Source organism: Hoplias malabaricus, chromosome 13, assembly GCF_029633855.1.
Source record: "Hoplias malabaricus isolate fHopMal1 chromosome 13, fHopMal1.hap1, whole genome shotgun sequence".
NCBI lineage: Eukaryota > Metazoa > Chordata > Actinopteri > Characiformes > Erythrinidae > Hoplias > Hoplias malabaricus.
Window position 1 is genome coordinate 4,989,091 of NC_089812.1, and position 15,909 is coordinate 5,004,999.

General features: G+C 47.2%; 1 protein-coding gene across 1 annotated transcript in view; it reads right to left on the reverse strand.

The window, feature by feature from the left end:
• Positions 1–43: 43 nt before the first annotated feature.
• The window catches only part of LOC136665189 (protein kinase C alpha type-like), a 155,850-nt gene continuing 139,984 nt past the window's right edge, over positions 44–15,909 (reverse strand). The window contains exons 4-5 of the mRNA XM_066642778.1: positions 275–386; positions 44–150 (exon numbers count right to left, since the gene is read on the reverse strand). Coding sequence (XP_066498875.1) covers positions 44–150; positions 275–386 — 219 coding nt within the window. The remainder of the gene's footprint in view (positions 151–274; positions 387–15,909) is intronic.

Consider the following 15,909-nt stretch of genomic DNA (forward strand, 5'->3'; position numbering starts at 1 on the left):
ACACACTCTATCAGATTTTTACATTGCTACATATGTAAACTGATTATAATGAGATGCTACCACTGATGAGACGTGAGACGTGTTGCATATTTACCACCTTGTTACCGATGGGTCTGTTGTCTTGGGGCCTGTTTATGACGCCACGTTTAACTGTTGAAATGCCAGTCAGATGAATAAATGTGCCATTCTGTTGAGCAAGGAAACCCACTGCACACTCTAGCAATAGTCCTGAACCTGCTTTGTGAAGAGAGGTCCTGTGTGTAGAGAGACTTACTGTCACATTTCATCCCCTGGTGGATGAGTCCGTACAGCAGAGAGCCACAGTGGTCACAGAAGGTGGGGCTGCCATAGGAATGGATCTTGAACTTGTGTTTGCTTCTTGGGTCCTGTAAAACAAGCAAAGTGTGTAAAGAGTTTGATCTTATGACAGTTACGCTTCTTTTCATGCTGTGCATCTTTGTCAAATGATCTGACCATGGTCTTAAGAGGATGGCTATTACCTGGCAACTCCATGACTTAAAGCAACACTATGTAATCAAATCAAATTTATTTGTAGAGCGCTCTTTATGATGTCACAAAGCAACTCCCCCAGGAGAGTGAGGCCAGGGGTGACAGTGGAAAGGAAGCTGAGGAAGAGCCTTGGGAAGAACCAAGGATGACAACAGGGGAACCTATCCTCCTGTGGTCAATCTACTGGTAATAATAGTTAGGAGTCCATGAAAACTTCAGTGTAGGGGCAGCTCCAAGGCAATTGATGGAGGCTGAAGTGGTCTGAAGCGACTTACAAAAGAGGATCTAACATTCAAACTACAGCACGATTTATACAAATTACCTTACATTGAGTGCAATATTCCAGGAAGTACTAAGTGCATTAAAGAAAGACTGTCAGTGCAAGAGATACTCTCGGAAGAGCTGGGTTCTCAAGGATTTCCTGAATGCGGAGAGGGTTCCTGTTGCTCTGATGGTGCTTGGAAGCTCGTTGCACCAGCGTGGTACCAGAGATGAGAATAGCCTCGACTGACCTGTACGGGGGGTTGGTCGTGTTAGTTGGCGCTCCTTTGAGGAACGGAGAGAGCGGGCGCTAACGTATGGTTTTAAGAGTCTATTGAGGAAGATGGGAGCAGAACCAGTGAGAACCAGCAGAACTCTGAAGGCCATCATTAGTGATTTAAATTTGATGTGAGCAGCTAAGGTTAGCCAATGCAGCTCAACTAATAGAGGCGTGACATGTGCTCTTTTAGGCTGGTTGAAGACCAGGCATGCTGAAGCATTCTGGATCATCTGTAGCGGTCTCACAGCACAGGCCGGAAGACCTGTCAGGAGGGCGTTGCAATAGTCAAGACGGGAGATTACTAACGTCTGAACGAGGAGCTGTGTTGTATGTTCAGTTAGGTATGGCCTAATCTTCCTTATGTTGAATAGGGAGAAGCAGCACGATCGAGCTACAGCGGTCACGTGATCTGCGAAGGTCAGCTGGTCATCGAACATGACACCCAGGTTTCTTACAACCTTGGTAAAATGGAGCACATGTTTGTAGCAATGAATACAATCACGATGACTGTGTCATCATCCTCTAATCATAACAATGCATTTACAATTGACCTTTTTAAACACAGTTTTGCATCTGTAAACGGATCGGATCTTTATCCGTGGATATTTTTTAAATGTGTATAGAGCAACATCCAAAAATACGACACATTTAAATACCGAATGTAAACAGTCCAAATGAATCTCAGTTAATCTCAGTCCAAAGCAAAGCTGAATATCATTACGCCTCATTTCCACTAAGACCACAGTGTACTCCTGGCTTATGTAACAGAGCGCAACTGTTACACAAGGTCAAATGGTGCATGAGCTTTCACGGAACCCAATCAGAAACACGCAGGATTATTTAACAGGGGAGTGTAGAGAGGGCAGCCCATTAATCTGTCTCCAACTCATCCAGAAATGAATGAGAATGTAGATCTGCTGTGGTTGTGGATTTGAGGGTTCCTGCTGCTTACACAGGACTCCACTTTAATGAATCATTCATCTCAGAGTTAGGAAAAACCAGAAAATACATTTCTGTGGAAACTGGAGAATAAAGCCACATTTGAAACTAATAAATCCATTTGACAAAACAGTTCCCAAAGAGGCCTCCTCTGTCCTATTCCCTCCATCCCTCCAGTCTCACATACACATCCATCCATCTCTGTTTTTCTACCATCTCTCTCTCTCTCTCTATTCTCTTCCTCCACAGCTTCTTTACTGCTGCTTATTATGGGCCTCCCTAGCTATCTCTCACCATCTCTCCTTTAAAACATTCTCCTCCCCCCTTCTTTCTTTCTTTTTCTTGTCCTGCAGTGACTCACTGGCTCTTTGTGGCTCCACAGCAGAAGTGATTACCCCAATCTAAAATAGATGCAAAGGAAGAAATAAAAGGAGAATAAAAGCTTGATTTTGCTTTGTCAGGGAGAGAGAGAGAGAGAGAGAGAGAGAGAGAGAGAGAGAGAGAAAATTAAAATCTTATTCCTCTCTCTCTGTCCACTGGGGATGAAGAAACGATTAAAGGGGAGGTCAGCATTAAGTACAGAAGTGCTGTATAGGTTGGGGACTGCCTGCTGGGTGTGTGTCTGAGAGTGTGTGAATGTGCCCGAAGTGAGCAAATGCTGAGGGATCATCCTCTAGCTGCAAGGCCTTACATCAGGGTAGAGATGGAAAATGTAAAATAACACATTATAAGGTTATTGTGATCGATTTTGGTTTCCTGATAAAAAATACGCTTTTCTGAGCATGTCCTGGATCATCATCTACAATTAAGAACAGTGACCAAATGTTTATTTGTCTCTATCACAGCTCCAGGGCCCTGGATGTTGTGGGTTCGAGTCCCGCTCTGGGTGACTGTCTGTGAGGAGTGTGGTGTGTTCTCCCTGTGTCTGCGTGGGTTTCCTCCGGGTGACTGTCTGTGAGGAGTGTGGTGTGTTCTCCCTGTGTCTGCGTGGGTTTCCTCCGGGTGACTGTCTGTGAGGAGTGTGGTGTGTTCTCCCTGTGTCTGCGTGGGTTTCCTCCGGGTGACTGTCTGTGAGGAGTGTGGTGTTTTCTCCCTGTGTCTGCGTGGGTTTCCTCCGGGTGACTGTCTGTGAGGAGTGTGGTGTGTTCTCCCTGTGTCTGCGTGGGTTTCCTCCGGGTGACTGTCTGTGAGGAGTGTGGTGTGTTCTCCCTGTGTCTGCGTGGGTTTCCTCCGGGTGACTGTCTGTGAGGAGTGTGGTGTGTTCTCCCTGTGTCTGCGTGGGTTTCCTCCGGGTGACTGTCTGTGAGGAGTGTGGTGTGTTCTCTCTGTGTCTGCGTGGGTTTCCTCCGGGTGACTGTCTGTGAGGAGTGTGGTGTGTTCTCCCTGTGTCTGCGTGGGTTTCCTCCGGGTGACTGTCTGTGAGGAGTGTGGTGTGTTCTCTCTGTGTCTGCGTGGGTTTCCTCCGGGTGACTGTCTGTGAGGAGTGTGGTGTGTTCTCCCTGTGTCTGCGTGGGTTTCCTCCGGGTGACTGTCTGTGAGGAGTGTGGTGTGTTCTCCCTGTGTCTGCGTGGGTTTCCTCCGGGTGACTGTCTGTGAGGAGTGTGGTGTGTTCTCCCTGTGTCTGCGTGGGTTTCCTCCGGGTGACTGTCTGTGAGGAGTGTGGTGTGTTCTCCCTGTGTCTGCGTGGGTTTCCTCCGGGTGACTGTCTGTGAGGAGTGTGGTGTGTTCTCCCTGTGTCTGCGTGGGTTTCCTCCGGGTGACTGTCTGTGAGGAGTGTGGTGTGTTCTCCCTGTGTCTGCGTGGGTTTCCTCCGGGTGACTGTCTGTGAGGAGTGTGGTGTGTTCTCCCTGTGTCTGCGTGGGTTTCCTCCGGGTGACTGTCTGTGAGGAGTGTGGTGTGTTCTCTCTGTGTCTGCGTGGGTTTCCTCCGGGTGACTGTCTGTGAGGAGTGTGGTGTGTTCTCCCTGTGTCTGCGTGGGTTTCCTCCGGGTGACTGTCTGTGAGGAGTGTGGTGTGTTCTCTCTGTGTCTGCGTGGGTTTCCTCCGGGTGACTGTCTGTGAGGAGTGTGGTGTGTTCTCCCTGTGTCTGCGTGGGTTTCCTCCGGGTGACTATATGTGAAGAGTGTGGTGTGTTCTCTCTGTGTCTGCGTGGGTTTCCTCCGGGTGACTGTCTGTGAGGAGTGTGGTGTGTTCTCTCTGTGTCTGCGTGGGTTTCCTCCGGGTGACTGACTGTGAGGAGTGTGGTGTGTTCTCCCTGTGTCTGCGTGGGTTTCCTCCGGGTGACTGTCTGTGAGGAGTGTGGCGTGTCCTCTGTGTCTGCGTGGGTTTCCTCCGGGTGACTGTCTGTGAGGAGTGTGGTGTGTTCTCTCTGTGTCTGCGTGGGTTTCCTCCGGGTGACTGTCTGTGAGGAGTGTGGTGTGTTCTCCCTGTGTCTGCGTGGGTTTCCTCCGGGTGACTGTCTGTGAGGAGTGTGTTGTGTTCTCTCTGTGTCTGCGTGGGTTTCCTCCGGGTGACTGTCTGTGAGGAGTGTGGTGTGTTCTCTCTGTGTCTGCGTGGGTTTCCTCCGGGTGACTGTCTGTGAGGAGTGTGGTGTGTTCTCCCTGTGTCTGCGTGGGTTTCCTCCGGGTGCTCCGGTTTCCTCCCATGCTCCAAAAACACACGCTGGTAGGTGGATTGGAGACTCAAAAGTGTCTGTAGGTGTGAGTGCATGTGTGAGGTTGTGTGTTGCCCTGTTAAGGACTGGCGCCCCCTTCAGGGTGTGTTCCCGCATTGCGCCGTGATTCCAGGTAGGCTCTGGACCCACCGCTGCCCTGAACTGGATAAGGGCTACAGACAATGAATGAATGAATGTGCGTTGTGTCAGTTTGTTTTCAAAAACCAAGCATATAATTGTACCCCATTTTGCTGCGGTCAGCGCTTCTGCTCTTCTACGAGACTAAGCCCAAGATACTGAAACACCAGTGTGAGAACTTGATTGCAGGAGCCAACATTAGTGAGATCAATTTGGATGAGTAAAGGATCACAAAAACCAGCTCATCTCACCACACAGGTATTGAATGGTGCTCCATCACTTCAAAGAAAATAGATCCACTCCTCCACAGCTCAATACTGGTGGACATGCACCCATCCAGCCCACCCTTGGCACTGGGCAATGCTTGACAATGCTTCTCTACCATGTAGCTCATCATTAAATCAGTGCATGTGGTCCACAGCTCTAGAGTATTGTCTCTGAGTGTATGTTTATGCGTGCGCCTGTATGTGACCTTTTGTTCCAAGTCTGCATTGTTCTGATTCTTCATAGTTGCCACATCTGCTGGGACTTTTGACCTCTACTGCTCTTTAGGAAAACTCAGCTCTGTCTTTTCAAAGTATAGCCCACATCTCTGACCACAGAAAGAATAAAATGCATTCCCACTGGAGCCACATGGTTGCGATCATGTTTTCCCCGTCTTCATCTGGCCACAAATAGGAGTAAGGAGGAGTTTATTAAAGAATCCAATTTTAACGTAATTTAAAGTAGAAGAAGAAGAAGATTTATTGATCCCTTGGGGAAATTGCTTCTCTGCATTTGACCCATGCATGGCATTGTACACACAAACACACACTAGTGAGCAATTCTTCACACACACACTAGGGGCAGTAAACACACACACAGCCGGAGCAGGGGGCTGCGACCACCTCGGCACCCGGGGAGCAGTTTGAGGGTTAGGCGCCTTGTTAAAGGGCACTTCAGCCGTGAATGAATTTTCTCTTACAGGTCCCAGGAATTAAACCAGCGACCCTCTGGCCTCAAGCTCGCTTCTCTAACCTCAAGGCCACGGCTGCCTACTTAAAAATATAAGTTTTATAATGTTTAACACTACCTAACTTATTGGAGAGCCGTGTATTGCAACCTAAGAGCTTTTTTTTTTTTAACAAATTTACACATGTACTCGACAAATATGACAAATAACACTGCAACAAACTGCACCTTGACTCACTATGAGCGCTCTAGTTATCAGCAAAACTCAAATTACCTTAGACTGCAATGTGCCTGATACACAGGAAACATGAAAAACCTCCTCTGACACTGACTGGCCATATGGACAAATGGTGCCTTTAGAAAACATACTGCAGATCCCAAACTAATTTCAGAAATGCCAGCTCCTTCCAAACTGGAACTGACCTAAAGCCAGTCCCAACAGAGCTCCAGTCTGATCTGTTCTATAAAAGGCAGCCAGAGGGAGATGCGTCAGCAGAGACCCCCCACTCCTCAGCCACCTGTCCCTGCACCCCCTAAAACACTCAGTAAAATGGCTGCTTCCCAAAGTTTACTATCCACTGCAGCCAGAGGCAACGCATTGGAAAGGCTGGGATTAAAAGCAGCTAATCCCTGCAGCAAACTATTATTCCAGTAGTTTTTAAGGTTAGTAATTATTGTGATATTTTGAATTGGCAATAAATGTTACATATAATAATTTTCATGGACATAAACACTAGCTGTGCTCTACACTGTGTACAAATGTCACATGAATTTACCAACTGAAAGGATCTGAAATGAGTTGGAAATACTTAGACGTTTTACATTACAATGATATACAAAACATACTACAATACACTGGACTTCATTCACACAGCAGGTAGTGTCTCAGTCACAGCTCCAGGGTCCTGGAGGTTGTGGGTTCGAGTCCCTGTGAGGAGTGTGGTGTGTTCTCTCTGTGTCTGCATGGGTTTCCTCCGGGTGACTGTCTGTGAGGAGTGTGGTGTGTTCTCTTTGTGTCTGCGTGGGTTTCCTCCGGGTGACTGTCTGTGAGGAGTGTGGTGTGTTCTCCCTGTGTCTGCGTGGGTTTCCTCCGGGTGACTGTCTGTGAGGAGTGTGGTGTGTTCTCTTTGTGTCTGCGTGGGTTTCCTCCGGGTGACTGTCTGTGAGGAGTGTGGTGTGTTCTCCCTGTGTCTGCGTGGGTTTCCTCCGGGTGACTGTCTGTGAGGAGTGTGGTGTGTTCTCCCTGTGTCTGCGTGGGTTTCCTCCGGGTGACTGTCTGTGAGGAGTGTGGTGTGTTTTCCCTGTGTCTGCGTGGGTTTCCTCCGGGTGACTGTCTGTGAGGAGTGTGGTGTGTTCTCCCTGTGTCTGCGTGGGTTTCCTCCGGGTGACTGTCTGTGAGGAGTGTGGTGTGTTCTCCCTGTGTCTGCGTGGGTTTCCTCCGGGTGACTGTCTGTGAGGAGTGTGGTGTGTTCTCCCTGTGTCTGCGTGGGTTTCCTCCGGGTGACTGTCTGTGAGGAGTGTGGTGTGTTCTCTTTGTGTCTGCGTGGGTTTCCTCCGGGTGACTGTCTGTGAGGAGTGTGGTGTGTTCTCCCTGTGTCTGCGTGGGTTTCCTCCGGGTGACTGTCTGTGAGGAGTGTGGTGTGTTCTCCCTGTGTCTGCGTGGGTTTCCTCCGGGTGACTGTCTGTGAGGAGTGTGGTGTGTTTTCCCTGTGTCTGCGTGGGTTTCCTCCGGGTGACTGTCTGTGAGGAGTGTGGTGTGTTTTCCCTGTGTCTGCGTGGGTTTCCTCCGGGTGACTGTCTGTGAGGAGTGTGGTGTGTTCTCTCTGTGTCTGCGTGGGTTTCCTCCGGGTGACTGTCTGTGAGGAGTGTGGTGTGTTCTCCCTGTGTCTGCGTGGGTTTCCTCCGGGTGACTGTCTGTGAGGAGTGTGGTGTGTTCTCCCTGTGTCTGCGTGGGTTTCCTCCGGGTGACTGTCTGTGAGGAGTGTGGTGTGTTCTCTCTGTGTCTGCGTGGGTTTCCTCCGGGTGACTGTCTGTGAGGAGTGTGGTGTGTTCTCCCTGTGTCTGCGTGGGTTTCCTCCGGGTGACTGTCTGTGAGGAGTGTGGTGTGTTCTCCCTGTGTCTGCGTGGGTTTATTCCGGGTGCTCCGGTTTCCAAAGTGTCCATAGGTGTGAGTGTGTGAGTGAATGTGTAAGTGTGTGATGCCCTGTGAAGGACTGGCACCCTCTCCAGGGTGTGTTCACCTTGCGCCCAGTGATTCCGGGTAGGCTCCGGACCCACCGCCACCCTGAACTAGGTAAGGGCTACAGACAATGAATCAATGAATGATCATTTTATCCCCACAGAAATGTGTTTTCATAGCAACATTATGTTTTTTAATGAAATGTTATATGAATCTAGCTAGTTACTTTATATAGTAACAAGAAACTAACACACTTTCAAGAGACCATGGGGCACCTTATCAAGAGTTTAATTTTTGTGTTTAATAAAAAAAAAAACCTTTTCAAATGACTACAGAGACACAGTGATCCATTTATATTCATGGCATTTGGAAGGTAACACTTCTAAACATATTACAGATGGTGGATTATCCAGTGTCAGTGGGATTGTATTCCTGGTTTAAGTGGGTGTTTCTGCCCGAGTTAGAAACCTGTCATGTGGAGGACAGCAATGTTATCCACTAAAATATACCAACAGGTTCAGCAGGGAATGCCGCAGTCAGTCCTGAAAATGAAATGGCGGGCTTTCCCTCTGTGTCAGTAATTAATTGATTTGAGGCTCTGAGAGAGAAAGGGAGCTTTACAAACAATTCACCACTAGTCACTAAAACCTTGGACAGGAAATCAATAAGTGACCTATGAGTCAGTCGGCATAAATCTGAGGTTTTCTCAAACCTACTGGCATTTCTGTAGCTCTTATTATGTGTGGTTTATTCACAACTGGAGCACAGCTCTATCCTGGTCCAGTAGGTTTTAAAAGCGAGTAAAATAAATTAACGTACCACAAAATAACTGTTTAAAAAGGTTTCACTTTGTGAGTGCTATTCGGAACTCATTATAGTAATAAAGTGCCTACAGTCATATATCCCTCACATTAACATGAGACGTGAAATCCTCGCTCCTCTGATGCGTGTGACATATCTGAACATTGGCGGTTTATTATGATTAGGTTGCCTATGGCGGCACTTAAAAAAAAACTGTTCCTGTAATTATGGTGGTGAATAGATTGTAGGTCTAATGAGTGTACCCAGAGGAACGCCACTCGTCAAAAACGCATCAATTGACAACGTAATCCGTTTTGTTTTAATAACTCTGTCATGAGATTAAATGGGGTGGAATAGCCCTTGACTGTATTGTGATTTATACAACAATGTGCCAGATTTTGCCTGGGGTCTAGGAGAAATAAATCAACAAATATTAGTCAATGGCCATATTCAGCATGTTAATATCCATTGGGTGTATCATTAGTAGAGTGTAAGCTCAGTCCCCGGTGATGCTAGAGCTATCTATTGCTGAAGGGCCAAGGGAGCACAAATGGCCTCATTTCTGGACAAGCAGGACAGCCCTGTTCCCCCATTATTCAACATAAAGCTAGACAGATCTGGGCAGTCATGTCCTGAAAGCATGTTGGCCTGTCCAGTAGCGTAGTGTGGCTAGAGGTTAAAAAAAAAACGTGCTGGATACACATGTCTAAGGAAGAATGTGCTTGCCTTGGCTCTCCCAGCTTTGTAGCATCATGTGATGTGAGCGTCCTCGATAATGAGTGACTAAATAGGGGAGAAAATTGGATAATAAAATAAGTAAATGACAAAAAAACCCTCAAAACCATGAGAATTCCTTTGATCGTGCTTACATTTCCCCAACTCATTCACTGCCTGAGTATTGACTTATACTTTCATTAACACAGCATCAGTTTCATAGTCATTCAGTGACATCAAAGAGGATGAATCAGATGATAGGGAGCGAAGAACTTCAAAGTTAAGCTGTTTGAGTTTAGAGGTAAGAGGGCAGCTTTGAGAGTATATCACAGGGACATTTTGTTTGATGCCTCACAGATATTTCTGAGAATGGCCTGCCTCTTTCTCTTTCCCTCATACATTCTTCTTTATTGACTTTAAACACGGGACAGGAAGTAGAGCTTTGATTTTAATTGATTCAAATGCATCCATTAGTTTCCTAAAAAATGAAACAGAAGAACTACACTGCAATACATGAAATGGCATTTGAAAACATCATAAATCTTATCTAAGTATTTGAGATTTCTCATTCTAAGATTGTTGTCACACCTGGAGCACGCTTGGAGAAGAATGCAAACTGCCCAGATCAGATGTGTTATCTTCAGTGAACGTCAATGGACATTTACCCAAAGTGCACCCTGTAGGAGTCATGAGATTTACACTCTGCGATTGTTCAGACTCACTCATATTTGTCATGGCAACGCATGACAGTTGCCATGGCAACATGTGACAGTCGAATGAACAGTAGTCAAAACACTGCTCAGTCATCCCCGTGGAACGTGTGCATGCACCACAGCCTTCTGCATATGATATTCCTGCTGAAAATATGATCATATTTCTCTTAACAGAGAAGTAGAGTACACTCCAGAGTCAAAAGTCCGTTCCCCTCACAGGCAGAACTAGTGACTACGCCTTTCAGACGCTGCCATTGGAGCTTTCTCCAAGAGACGTTTGAGGAAGAGACGTATGGAGAGATGCATCTGTTTCTGTCAATGAATGCTTGTGTTGATTATATTCAGTCTGGAGCTAATAAAACAGATGCAGTTGTAGTTTTGTAAATGGATTCCTGAGCAGTTCAACATGTGTTCTCTAAATAAAAACATAACACATCCCAAAACAAGCAATTACAGCGAATGACTTCTGCTTATGTGACGTGTACACGGACTGGAGTGCGAAAAATGCACTATTATCATCTTATTAACAAGTGTCTGTCTGCTGATAGTGTGATGAAACATAAAATAGTAACCTCTGTGTGTGTGCTTACGTCCCATAGTGGTGGTGGTGGTGGGGGGGGGGGGGTTGTTCAAGGAACGAGGAGTAGGGACGGAGGTAAGTGCAGGAGATTTTGATTATAAAGAGTGCACCACAGAGAGACAGAGTAAAACATGGGAACTAAGAAACTAAACAAGAAGGATAAACACTAAACTAAGCTCAACCAAAGAGCTAAGGAGACCAAACACAAAGAGCTAAGGCTAACACACAGAACCCAGAACTAAGACGCAGAGCTAAGGCTAACACACAGAGCCCAGAACTAAGACACAGAGCTAAGGCTAACACACAGAACCCAGAACTAAGACGTAGAGCTAAGGCTAACACGCAGAGCCCAGAACTAAGACGCAGAGCTAAGGCTAACACGCAGAACCCAGAACTAAGACGCAGAGCTAAGGCTAACACACAGAACCCAGAACTAAGACGTAGAGCTAAGGCTAACACACAGAGCCCAGAACTAAGACGCAGAGTTAAGGCTAACACACAGAGCCCAGAACTAAAACGCAGAGCTAAGGCTAACACGCAGAGCCCAGAACTAAGACACAGAGCTAAGGCTAACACACAGAACCCAGAACTAAGACGCAGAGCTAAGGCTAACACACAGAACCCAGAACTAAGACGCAGAGCTAAGGCTAACACACAGAGCCCAGAACTAAGACGCAGAGCTAAGGCTAACACACAGAACCCAGAACTAAGACGCAGAGCTAAGGCTAACACACAGAGCCCAGAACTAAGACGCAGAGCTAAGGCTAACACACAGAGCCCAGAACTAAGACGCAGAGCTAAGGCTAACACACAGAGCCCAGAACTAAGACGCAGAGCTAAGGCTAACACACAGAGCCCAGAACTAAGACGCAGAGCTAAGGCTAACACGCAGAGCCCAGAACTAAGACGCAGAGCTAAGGCTAACACACAGAACCCAGAACTAAGACGCAGAGCTAAGGCTAACACACAGAGCCCAGAACTAAGACGCAGAGCTAAGGCTAACACACAGAGCCCAGAACTAAGACGCAGAGCTAAGGCTAACACACAGAACCCAGAACTAAGACGCAGAGCTAAGGCTAACACACAGAGCCCAGAACTAAGACGCAGAGCTAAGGCTAACACACAGAGCCCAGAACTAAGACGCAGAGCTAAGGCTAACACACAGAACCCAGAACTAAGACGCAGAGCTAAGGCTAACACACAGAGCCCAGAACTAAGACGCAGAGCTAAGGCTAACACACAGAGCCCAGAACTAAGACGCAGAGCTAAGGCTAACACACAGAGCCCAGAACTAAGACGCAGAGCTAAGGCTAACACACAGAACCCAGAACTAAGACGCAGAGCTAAGGCTAACACACAGAACCCAGAACTAAGACGCAGAGCTAAGGCTAACACACAGAGCCCAGAACTAAAACGCAGAGCTAAAGCTAACACACAGAGCCCAGAACTAAGACGCAGAGCTAAGGCTAACACACAGAACCCAGAACTAAGACGCAGAGCTAAGGCTAACACACAGAACCCAGAACTAAGACGCAGAGCTAAGGCTAACACGCAGAGCCCAGAACTAAGACGCAGAGCTAAGGCTAACACACAGAACCCAGAACTAAGACGCAGAGCTAAGGCTAACTCACAGAACCCAGAACTAAGACGCAGAGCTAAGGCTAACACACAGAGCCCAGAACTAAGACGCAGAGCTAAGGCTAACACACAGAACCCAGAACTAAGACGTAGAGCTAAGGCTAACACACAGAGCCCAGAACTAAGACGCAGAGCTAAGGCTAACACACAGAACCCAGAACTAAGACGCAGAGCTAAGGCTAACACACAGAACCCAGAACTAAGACGCAGAGCTAAGGCTAACACACAGAGCCCAGAACTAAGACGCAGAGCTAAGGCTAACACACAGAACCCAGAACTAAGACGCAGAGCTAAGGCTAACACACAGAGCCCAGAACTAAGACGCAGAGCTAAGGCTAACACACAGAACCCAGAACTAAGACGCAGAGCTAAGGCTAACACACAGAACCCAGAACTAAGACACAGAGCTAGAACTAATAGCTATAGAATATAAAGAACAGATGATACATGAAGATGAGGATAACAAACAGGTATTATACAGACAGCTAATACAAGACACCTGGGAGAAATCAAGACAGAGGAACATAAGGGATGGATGATCACATGACAGTAAACAAGATCACATGACATGGGAAACTCAAGCAGGAACTAGGAACGTTAGAGTACTTCTCTGTACCACGCATCAAGAGGAAAGTAATTCATGTGGAAAGGCTTTATCAATACGAATGCACATCGTGGCATAAAGCTAATCAATGTTGCTTTGTGGTAATGATAAATCATGACCTTGTATATTCCTGATATGGACTGGGACCACTTATCAATATACTGAGTTATCATAACGCCATGAAACCAATAACTAGATCTTTCTTGTGTGAGTCTTCTGTTCCCCAATCCATTATTTGACTGGACTGAGCCAGTTTATCCCACAATCACACGGTCACTCACACGTATGGGCAATTTCTGCATATTCAAATCACCTACCAACATGTGCTTGAGGATTGTCGAAGGGAACCCATGCAGAAACAAGTAGAACACACCAAACTTCTCACAGGCGGTGACTCGAAGCAAGGAATGAACTCAGTACCCATCTTTTTTATTGGTGTATAATATTTGAGATAACACTGCCAGAGAATGAAGCTAAAGTTTAACACCGTGCAATGCTCAGTGTTGGTTTTTCTTCTCTGATAAGGGCATACACGTCAAACGCTACTGCTTCTCAAAGCTCTTGAGCTGTCTTTTCCTCCCTTCATCTGATGGGCAGAGGTTGTGTTTTCTGCAGCTATGGCTTTCAGATTACGGAGGAGTGTAATCTTTCGGGATTGTTGATGATGAGGATGTGGTGCAGGGTGAGGGTGGGGTGGGGGATTGGTGTGAGTGATTCAGCAGATCTGTGTGTGGATCAGCTGTGTGTGGGTGTGAAGTGTTGATGAATCTCTCCCACTGGGTGTGGGGGGGGGGGGGGGGGGTGGTCAGTGTTTGTTTTTTCACTCACAAAGGATTTGGGATTGGAAAGAGGATTGCCGGGTTGTGGAGTGGAAGCAGAGAATATATTTGACTCCCAAAGCCCCCTGATGCCTCCGGGGCTTCCCTGGGTCTTAACAGTGACATAAACTGTGGGTTAAATCCAACTTCAGCGAATTAGGTTTGATTGTGTCACAGTGGGATTGAAGAGCTGACGTTTTAATGGCAATCTGAATAATTCAATATTCCATTCCATTTATTTCATCACAGAAAAGACAGTGGTTTCAACTCCCACTTAATGATTCACAGATTAGCTACGGGAGTTCAGTACACTATGAATATTGACGGAGAGAGTAGAGCTTAAATAGTTAATCGTTAATAAAATCATAATAATTGATGACAGTATATTCTGTAAACAGCTCTTTGTTTACCTGTCTGTTAGAAAGTCCTTCTCTTCAAATAGTGAGAATATGCATTGTAACCATCTTAGCGATTTAGTTTTCCACACGTCTTTGCAAATATCCCTAAGAAAACATGTAGATTGTCACATGCTCAGTGGGGGAAAAACACAAATCTCCATCCATCTATCCATTATCTGTAAGCACTTATCGAATTCAGGGTCGCGGTGGGTCCAGAGCCTACCTGGAATCATTGGGCGCAAAGTGGGAATACACCCTGGAGGGGGCGCCAGTCCTTCACAGGGCAACACAGACACACACACACACCTTTTGAGTTTGCCCATCAACCTACCAACATGTGTTTTTTGGACTGTGGGAGGAAGCCGGAGCACCCAGAGGAAACCCACGCAGACACAGGGAGAAAACACCACACTCCTTACAGACAGTCACCCGGAGGAAACCCATGCAGACACAGGGAGAACACACCACACTCCTCACAGACAGTCACCCGGAGGAAACCCACGCAGACACAGGGAGAACACACCACACTCCTTACAGACAGTCATCTGGAGGAAACCCACACAGACACAGGGAGAACACACCACACTCCTCACAGACAGTCACCCGGAGGAAACCCACACAGACACAGGGAGAAAACACCACACTCCTTACAGACAGTCACCCGGAGGAAACCCACGCAGACACAGAGAGAACACACCACACTCCTTACAGACAGTCACCCGGAGGAAACCCATGCAGACACAGGGAGAACACACCACACTCCTCACAGACAGTCACCCGGAGGAAACCCATGCAGACACAGGGAGAACACACCACACTCCTTACAGACAGTCATCTGGAGGAAACCCACGCAGACACAGGGAGAACACACCACACTCCTCACAGACAGTCACCCGGAGGAAACCCACGAAGACACAGGGAGAAAACACCACACTCCTTACAGACAGTCACCCGGAGGAAACCCACGCAGACACAGAGAGAACACACCACACTCCTTACAGACAGTCACCCGGAGGAAACCCACGCAGACACAGGGAGAACACACCACACTCCTCACAGACAGTCACCCGGAGGAAACCCACGCAGACACAGGGAGAACACACCACACTCCTCACAGACAGTCACCCGGAGGAAACCCACGAAGACACAGGGAGAACACACCACACTCCTCACAGACAGTCACCCGGAGCGGGACTCGAACCCACAACCTCCAGAACCCTGGAGCTGTGTGACTGCGACAACTACCTGCTGTGACACCGTGCCGACAGAATCAATCTTATTTTTAGATATTTACTGTAAACAGAAATTCAAAAAACAATAAACAAATAACTTGGTCCAATACAATCAGTGACCAGACACTGTAAACATGTAAACATTTAGTGCCATTCAAAATAAAATGTAGCAGCTGAAAAAGAGAAAAAAATAAGTAGCTTAAATAACTTGAACTGACAGTGAATGGATCGGATAACTTATCCGATACCAGATCCAGCTCATTTTGTTGGTATCGGGACCCATATCTGATCCTAATATTATCGGATCTGTTCATCCCTAACTGTGGGAGGTAACCAGAGCACTCAGTGGAGACCAGAGAGCACACACCTAACTCCTCACAGACAGCGACCCAAGGCAAGAGTCAAACCCTGGCCCCTAAGATCCCTGAGCTGTGTGTCAGCGACCTTGCCTCACCACCATGTAGCTCCACACAGATACATTCACTCTTTTATTGCAGCCTA